The sequence below is a fragment of the Opisthorchis viverrini genome (assembly GCF_000715545.1).
Source record: "Opisthorchis viverrini unplaced genomic scaffold opera_v5_320, whole genome shotgun sequence".
Classification (NCBI taxonomy): Eukaryota; Metazoa; Platyhelminthes; class Trematoda; order Opisthorchiida; family Opisthorchiidae; genus Opisthorchis; species Opisthorchis viverrini.
The window spans coordinates 359057-368751 of record NW_008751978.1 but is presented as its reverse complement, the minus strand read 5'-3'; the positions used below and the strand labels follow the sequence as shown (position 1 = coordinate 368751).

At 43.5% G+C, this 9695-nt stretch overlaps 1 protein-coding gene across 1 annotated transcript; it reads right to left on the bottom strand.

Moving 5' to 3' along the window:
• Positions 1-352: 352 nt before the first annotated feature.
• T265_09959 (hypothetical protein) lies at positions 353-6367 on the bottom strand (the record flags this gene model as incomplete). Its single annotated transcript, XM_009176193.1, has 2 exons — positions 353-442; positions 6050-6367. 2 exons carry the CDS (start codon positions 6365-6367, stop codon positions 353-355), a joined length of 408 nt encoding a protein of 135 aa, XP_009174457.1.
• Between the last annotated feature and the right edge of the window lie 3328 nt (positions 6368-9695).

Below are 9695 nucleotides of genomic sequence, written 5' to 3'. Positions count from 1 at the left end.
CACATTTCTCCCTCCGTGTGTCCGGTGACCCACAGGCGGTGACTCGTGGAATATATGGCGTTTGAGCTGCACTCAGCCCCAGAGCTGAGCGTGCTTTGCTGGATTGGATCCCAGTGAACAGTCGTCTCTGCGCCGTCCGTTTATCCACTTCAATCAAGCTCAATGCCCCTCGGCATAAAAAGCAGTGCCTGTTTTTCGTGTCGGCTTATGCCCCAACGGACTGCAGTTCTGAAGCGGAGAAGGATACTTCCTATTGAGAGCCATCCGGGCTCATTCGTCAGGCAAAAGCACAGATATTGTGATCCTTGCAGGCGATTAGAATGCTCAAGTAGGTCGTCTGAGCTCCTCGTAATCACATTTGGGTGGTCGATTCGGAGTGAATGCTTGCCGCACAGACAAAAGAGATCGATTCCTTCAGTTGTGCGTTGATCACGAACTGTTTCTGGCAAGTATAAACTTTGAACACAAACGTTCGCACCGCGTAACCTGGCGGCCTCCGACTACAAATCAAGCGGACCCAGTTGGACCACGTGGCCGTCAGCCACCGGTGGAGAGCTACAGTCCAAGACTGCCGTTCCTTCTGAGGCACACCACTTGATTCCGATTTATCACCCCCCGTCTGCAATGCGCAGCTACATTCACCCCGCAATCATCGCTGAACGAAACTGCAGCAGCTACAACCACTGTACGACAAGTACGCGGTTATTACAGCTGACAGTAATGATGATGATGATGATGATGATGATGATGATGATGATGATGATCAGAGGGGAATACCAGAATAAGTCTACTTGCACAATACTGAATTAAACCACCTCTCACCAAAGACTTCAAACAAATGGAGTTACTCATGACAACAGTGCCACCCAGCATGCCGATGTAACTGGAAGACAATACGGTTAAGGCTAAAGGAAGCCCCGAAGAGAAAGAGTTTTCATCGGAACTATCATGCTAAGTCGATGAGGCTGAATTGAGTATCTGGTTCATATCTGGTCCGAAGAAAGTCGGTAGAACTGATTGTGTAAGGTATGAAGGACCTTCCACAGAGCTGTCAACTGCAAACCTAAACAAGATCCTCCATGAGAGTTCGCTACATGTAGATTATATAAACGTATGTATAGGCATTAGTAGGCCAATGGGCATGAGTGCAGAGAATGAGCAAAGACAGCTTGCCTTTATTGGGTCAGGTGGGGTTACTCGAGAGTGTCACGCCTAGACATTTCACGATAAATGAGGTAACGGAAAAAGTAAAAAGGTGAAAGCTAGTTAGTTATTCGTTGTGGTTTTGATCCGAGGTGAGACAAATAAAAGCGCCTCAGAAATTCCGAGACTGAGATAAGAAAAACTGTCGACCAAATAGAAACTTGATCCGGTACACTAGACGGCACTATTAGACGCTCTTTAATGCGAGTCCTCCCGCTGGCAAGCTTACTGCTGCGCGCTGAGACCTTAAAGAGAAGTGCTACACACACTCTTTTCGTTTGTGATTTTCAGGTGAACGACAGCCACTAAACGACAGGAGCAAAACCCACCCTGAAAACCTAGACGAAGGCCTCGATCCTGTGTATCAATCCGCAAGATTGTGAATGCTCCATACCTTCTGCGCAAAACAGAAGTCACAGGGGGGATTTTGCATTCCTTGGGCAGCAAAATGAAGCCCTAATGTAGCTGGTCTTGGTTTGTAGCCCAAGACCAGCTACATTAGGCACTTTGCTTTAAAGCCAAGACAGCGCAGAATGTGCGACTACGAGTACGAAATTTTGGAGTGGAACTTATGCAGTGGCTTATACACGACTACTCGTCGCGATGAATGTGAACCACTTCGATCGTTTTAAGGCCTGGTTCAACCGCAAATTTTCCATTGGAGGAAGCAGCATACCTGACTGTGTAAGATCCCACCTCTTGTGTGTGGCGACTCGCGCAGCCATTCAACTGAGATGAATAAACTATGTTGGGTATCGATGCTTTAAGCACTTTGCGCCAAAACTTATCAATAATTGGGTCGATGCTCGAGCATTCTGATGTAATTTCCGAGTAATATCCCACAACCTCTTGCCTCACATGTTTTCCGGAACTGCTTCGAGTGAGAAGGTCAGACCGGTTAATGCTTAGCTCAAGTGGCTTATCCCTGATTGTCAAGAGACAGCGTCCAACTACGTACCATTTTACAAGTCTTGCAATTCAATGTCCTGCAAGTTCGGAATTCAAATGCTGAAGTTAGCTTTCAATCAAATTGCTTCTTGTAAATAAAGCCAGAAAGCACCAAATGTAGCGGCTTCATTCTCTTTGGGAATCACGGAACTCCTCGGGCTGTCGCACCCATGACCTTTCAGCTTAGCATCAAACATTTTGGCCTCCAGATGCTTATCAGCTGTGTGACCGATCGCAAAAATCATATACCGGTCACGCATTTCACATCCAGTTGTTACCGGTTGGTTGGCTTTTCTAGTCTAACGTGGCTGTCGAGATGGTCTAACTTTTCTAACACTTCCATTGCTTCAGCTCTGGGCATGACTGGAGGGTTCGATACCACCCAGTCCTGCAGTAGCACTTTGCACTTTCTACACTAGAGCGTGTAGCAGCACTAGCGAGGTCATTTAAAACAGTTTGGTTCTCTAAATAGTCTGATCGAAGAAGAGCAATGTCCCCATGATGCACTACTTTTGTGAGTGAATGGTCAGAATCGGCCGCCTGCGTGCCGGCCTAGGGAGTATTTTTCTAGCCGCGTTTTGCAAACTAGCTGGGAATATTGTTTTATTTCAAAACACCGGTAAGCACCAATAAAAAGGCGGGCATTTTAAAAATGATAACATCTCTGTGGTGATGAGGTTGTGCTGCATCAAACGTCATGATCACCCGCCATAGTTCCACAAACAGGCATATGAACAGTGGACTCAAGCGGCGATGTTAACTGCATAGCACATTTACAGTCCCAGGATTTCTTTGAGCAGATAGCTGATAAACTGTGGGACTGAGAATTTGTATGGCGACACCATTACGGTCGTACTTTTCTGGTGACTGAGTGAAAGAATAATTTGTACTCCACAAATAATCAATTAAGCATCCGCTGCATTCGGGCGTAACAGTTGTCCTGAACTGGTATGGCACCAATCGGACTTCGTCTACTTCAAATGCCCTAATTCTCTTTCAAGATGGACGTTTTCCTCATGACTGCTTGAGCAGGATGCGATCCATAATCCTGCCAAGTGTGAATAAGAGGCTGATGCTGTGACGGTCGCATTTTTACCACAGATTTACTCTCTTCTTATATTGACTAATTACCATCTTCATCCTTAAATACCTGTAGAATATTTTGCATCTCCAGAACTTTGCAACATATATATTCGAAACATTTCGTCCCTAGACATCAGCCTCTCAGCCTGAAAGTTACCATTGTCAAGGCAATGGTAATCACTCTGGTAATCTGGTAATCACTCTCTATTTAGAATCTGGACACGACTCTTAACGCTTCAGGGCCTGTGAGCAGGCCAAACACTCTCCCCTACGTTAATGCAGGTGGAGTTTACAGTCTAGACAAGCATCTGACAGTTTCAACAGGGCTTAAATGTGATGGTATGATGCTGTACGAATTCTTTCATTCCTTTTAGGATTTTCAACGGTTCACCTTTTATGGGATTTGGGCCCATAGGTTAATTTGAGTTGTCTCAGGAATTTTACTCAATTTTTTCGGTTTCCGGACAATAGAGACTCTCTAATTCGTCTCATCAGTTATTCATTTTTGGCTTCTCTCACGTGTTTCAGAAAGGTATTCATTCCTAAGCACAACAAATTCTTTTCTCAAGAACTAAGTTACATTTCGGTAGATCATCTTATTCAAACTATTTAACTTGGGTCCTTTTTTGTTCCTTTTGTACATGATATTTTCCCATTTTTTATATAAACATACTAGGTGCCGAGCATGTTTAGTTTCGGCACTTCCGCTGCCTTACTTCCAGACTTCCTACGTCCCATGTGGATGCTATTCGTCCAGGTCCACCTGGTGGTAGTTATGCGGACGGACGCACTCGGTTGCACGCATAGGAGCTGTTACCAGCTGTTACCTGCCGGGTCTCTTTACCGTACACGGATATTCAACTGAGTATCTTTGTCTACTTTTTACTTGAGTCAACGTGGCACAAGATTTCCACCCCTGCAAGATTCACACGTTTGCTATTAACTACTCAAATACAGTTTCCGTCCACTGATTCATTACTATTTGTTACATGTAATGGTATTTTCAGTTAAATATGTAGAGACATGCGATGGAAACAGATGCGGTAATGGCGTACGTAAGTAGTATTCTTTTGATACACGGTAATGGTTGCGAGATAGAAGAGATCGAACCACTTGTGAAATTAACCGATAATTTGGAACATCCGGAGCCCTACGAGTACCATCGAGCTTAAGACCGAAGAAATTCTGGTGAAAATTGAGGATGAAGGAGGCAACATTGGTTTCAGTGGCTTTCTTCGCTTTCACGATTCATGCATCGGGTAAGCTCAACGCGAGGGTTAGTTTGCCGTAACAATACTATAAAAGACCGAATCTCTACTACCATAACAAGGGGCGATTTCGCGAGAAATGAGATATTGTCTATGCTGACCTCTCTTTGGGAGAGGGGATACGTTTCTTTGTCGTTCTCTTCCTAAAGTTTCACGAGTAGACTGGTCGCATGCACATCACTTAAAACGACCACAAAACCTTTTGCGACCTTGTGGATATTACTTTGGACGGCACTGCCGTCTCACCCTTGGCCGCATATAATTTTGATTGAAATCACAAAAAAAACTTCACAGGGGACCTTCAACAACAAAAGAAAATATTCTGCGTTTCCTCAGCTTGAGAGATATGAGAACAACAGGTGTGAAACATTCTATTCAAGTCTTTTTTTGTTGTACTTTAATGGATTTGCTTTCAAACAGCTTCACGGATATCGGGTTGAACTACTAACATTTACTCTTCTTGTTGCTCACAGTCAAGGCAAAAAAGCTGCCCACTTTGGATGATAGCCAATGCATTTATCCAAAATTTGAACGTGAGCCAAAAAATCGGCGTCTGGATACGTCAATCTGGATGGATCAGTGGAACTCCGTATGTCAAATTTCTGTAGATTGTTCAGAACGGTTACACGAGGAGTGAGTCTGGTTTTTGGAAGAAAAACACTGGTGGTTTGCTTTCCGAAATATCTGAGTTAATCGGAGATCGCTATGAAAATCATACTAAATAGTTCACGGAGGATTTCCGCCAATCGATGGAAAAACTTCCATCTAAAATGTGAACGAACGGTTGAACTTGGATACTAGACTCAAGCGCACTGTTTTGTTCCTAATTAATTTACGTTAAACACAACTTGCAGGCAATGCTTGAAAACCTGTCAACAGGCTTGTCACAAACATTTGATCTGGGTACCGTGAATTCAGCACATAGGACTCGTTTCCTTTCCCAACAAACGTGACAAAGTCTGGCGCTTCTTAGGAAGGTCACACTGTATAGTGCATATGAGAACACTGCACACCGTAAGCAGCTATCGAACACCGATCGTTCAAGTGTGGACAAAGGTATCACATGTAGTCAGATTGCGAGCCACATTTGAACCATATTCCGTGTAGAGAGGACGATAGCTTATACGTTCATTTCCGTCATGGATAACTTAGTTCGAGCTGGAAGCAAGGTCTTTGTGTTTCTACTGTCTGACCGCACCCAGTTGGTCTCTCGAGAACAGCTATACACACTTTGCCAAGGTAGTCAAAAATGCGACACAAGAAACTCAGATCAACAAGCAGAACTGGCCATCCTATCTAGCAAACAGACAAATACTCAAACATGCCGAAATCATTGTCGAAAACTTGGATCACAAAAAATATCAAATATTTGTATTTGTTCAGAATTTGTAATGTCATTCACACTCGTTTGTTCTGCTCGAATGTGGAGGAAAGTTTGCCTCAAATTCGCCCTTCCAAGTTCACAATCAAAGTGAAATTTGTCATTCTATGGCAAACACTGGCCTGCAGATTTGAACCAATCAAAGTTTTGTCATTCTATGGCAAACACTGGCCTGCAGATTTGAACTGATAATGGTGATAGGAATTTTCACGTCGATTGTCCTCGATCGATGACGCAAAGTCGTTATAGTGACAATCCATATGGATGACTTTGATCCTCTGTGTTTGTCGCAAAGTGCTACCCGCTTTGGATGATTGTAATTGCGTTTCCCCAAAATTTGAACGTGCGCCAAAAAATCGGCGTTTGGATGCCCCAATCCGGATGAATCAGTGGAACTTCGTATGTCAAATATTTGTACATTGCTGGAAACGTTTGCACGACGAGTTAGTCGGATTTTCGAAAGGGAAACACCAGCAGTTCGCATTCTGAAATATCTGAGTTACTCGGAGAATGATATGAAAATCATACTAAATAATTCACGGATGGTTTTCGGAAATCGATCAAAGATATATATCCAGAATGTGGTTAAATGGTTGAACTCGGATACTTGGCCCAGGCGCACTGTTTTGTTCTTAACACATTTACGTCAAAACACAACTGGCAGGCAATGCTTGAAAACCTATCAACGGGCGTGTCACAAGCATCTGTTCCGGGTACCGTGAAACCAGGCCAACGGACTCGCTTTCCTTGACAGCCAGGTGCTTCTTACTGAGACCACACTGTGCACTGCATATGAGAACATTGCACACTGTCAGCGACTGTCGAACACCAATCGCTCAAGTGTGTAGACAGGCATCACGTAATCAGATTAAGAGCCACGTTTGAACAAAATTTAGTGTAGGAAGAACGATAACCTACACGTTCAATTCCGTCACGGATCACATGGTTGGAGCGTTGGAGGCAAGGTCCTCGTGTTTCTACTCTCTGACCTGACCCAGTTGGTCTCCTGAAAACAGCTATACACACTTCGCCAAGGTAGTTAAAATGCAACATAAACAACTCAGATCAACAGGCAGAACTGGCCAACCTATCTAGCAAACAGACAAATACATTCCCGAACCATCGTCAAAAACTTGAATCACCAAAAATATCAGTGATTCGTAACTGTTTGCTAAGAATTCTTATGGTCATTCACGCTCGTTTGTTCTGCTCGAATGTGGAAGTAAGCTCGCCTCAAATTTGTCGTTACAATTTCACAAACAAAGTAAAAATTTTCACTTTATGGCAAACACTAGCCCACAGGTTTGAACTGATGATGACAGGAATTTTCACGTCGACTGTCCTCGATACGTGACGCACAGTCGTTTTGGTGACAATCCTTGTGAATATCTTCGATCCTCTATGCCTATCGCATGATTAATAACAACGAGGTTTATCGTGACCCTTCCGATCAGAACATGGATGCGTTCGTGACATCAATTTGGGACTTGAGTGATTTAAAACGTACCCGCATAGCGTCTTCGTACGGGCCTGCATAACTTTATTCCGAGTGCTCAATTAACTTCCACAGACAAGTTGAGCAAACCGGAGGATGCACGTCCCAATTTTGGTCACATTTCAATAATTCAAAAATCGTTGAAATAACTGTATCTATAGGTTTGTACCCAGTGACTCTCATCGCTTATCTATTTCGCTGTGACCACAGTACATTAAACGGGGGAAACCAGCTTGTCCACTTAGCGTCGGAGCTTTATTCAGAATCTTCCTGTCTTATTTCCACGTTGTTCTTCCGAATGGCGACCACTGAGATTTCACTTTGTTCGAGGGTCTGTGAATCCATTTTACTTGCCGGTTGATCTGTTTTCAAGTGTGGATAAGGAAAGGGAAAAGCGAAACACACTCGTGCTCTGATTGAGTACAGGCGTGAATTATGAGTCTTCCATGGGAATCATTGGCTCGTTACTGAAGCGTTATCGCACACATTAATGTGGTTTTTGGCTAATACTAATGAGTCCTTTGTAGATGATCTTATGGTATCTGAACAAAACGTATCTGAAGAACACACAACCTGTGAAGAGTCTGAAGTTTCCATTCCGAGAAGATCCGAAAGATTGCGGTCAAGACCACTAGTGGACTATAAACATCCACACGCTCGTTCAACGTGTGGCGGATGTGATGAACATGACTGATCCTCTGTTCATTGCTCTATTCATTATTCACTTGTTTTAATATTCCATATGCTGTAAATACACGCCAATTCGAATACATACGTGCTGCTTGTCACAGATACATACCATCGATAAAACATACGAGTATCCCTGGCCGAGTGTCCCCGCATCCGATGGAAGAGAGGTACGAGAATTTTAGAACCGCTTTGCAGTGTTTGTTCGCTACTGTCCAAAAAGCGTTGAGCTTCGGAATGTTCATATTAGGAGAACCAGCTCCGAACGTAACGGGACTACATAATAGCGAATGGAATGACCGTTTTCGTCGAGACAGATTTCATTGGTTGTTCTTCACTCGTCCTTGACAGATGAGATGTATTCTTATCACCACTTTCTTTGACCCACTTGTACGCGACAGTGATCAATAGATCAGCCGGTTCGCACGTTCATTAAATTTTTCTGGTTTTGCCAGACGCACCAGGCTATCAATTGGCTATCCAGACCGGGGTTCACGGTAATAAGAAGCCATTAAGGGACTGTGTCCACAACAATATTTACCACGTATCGCTTCATTCAGAAGTATAGTGAGAGTTTGATGCTCTCAAGCGGAAAATTTATGAAAATTCATCGAAAATTGTCAGTGGGCTTATGGCACTTTTTCTCACTTAGTGGTCTATCGCAACTACTTGCTTCTGAGGGAAAGCAACGACAATGAAGACTAATGAGGTAACCCGAACAAAGTCTCTAACATTATCAGGAATTTCCACAAAAGAATGTGATAAGGCTGCTCGACGTTTTGGTGTTAACAAGCAACGCCAATCAAACCACACGGAACAACCCTGGTCAAGATTTCCTAACCAGTTTGACAAGGTCGGTACAATGAATTCAGACCCACATGTTAGATTATCACCACATGGGTGTCTGGAAGTTATTCTGACGGTCCAAAACGACAGAAGATCTGAAGATCAGAAGATCAGAAGACTGCATCCTCAGTCTTCGTTACATGCTCCACATCTTCATACTGCTCACATATTTTCCAAATAGTTTGAAATTTCTGATCCGGGCAGAGTAGCAGCTTCTGCTGTAATTCGGGCAGCTGAATGCCAGCAATGAGTCTATCACGCAGCTGGTCTTCCAATTGGGCACCGCAGTCACATTTGGCTGCCTGTGTCTGCAGCTGTAACAGGAAATCACGAACCGACTGAGAATGGGAGTGGGTCAACATATTGAACCTAGCTCTTTCGGCTGCTACGAAGTTCATCGGTTTGAAGTGTTGAAGAACTTTTTTCTTCAATGCAGTGTAGGAAATATCGATTGGAGTTTCAGGATATACTAAATTCTTGATCAACGTGTACGCCTCTTTGTCAATGAAATGTAGGAAATATGCCGTGAGCTTCTTATCATCCATATCAGATTTTGTGAGACACCTTATGTCGAACCGTTCCAGATAATCCTCTACGTCTCACGCAGTTGAATTAACATCTAACGGTTCCATTTTTGTTCCAATCGCGACGCCAAAATGTGAGAACTAAGTTTCGCACGTATATCGGAATAACCAGACGAATTAGAATTTCAGAATTCAACGCAGCGTAACAAGCAGCACGTATGTATTCGAATTGGCGTATATGTACAGCATATGGAATATTA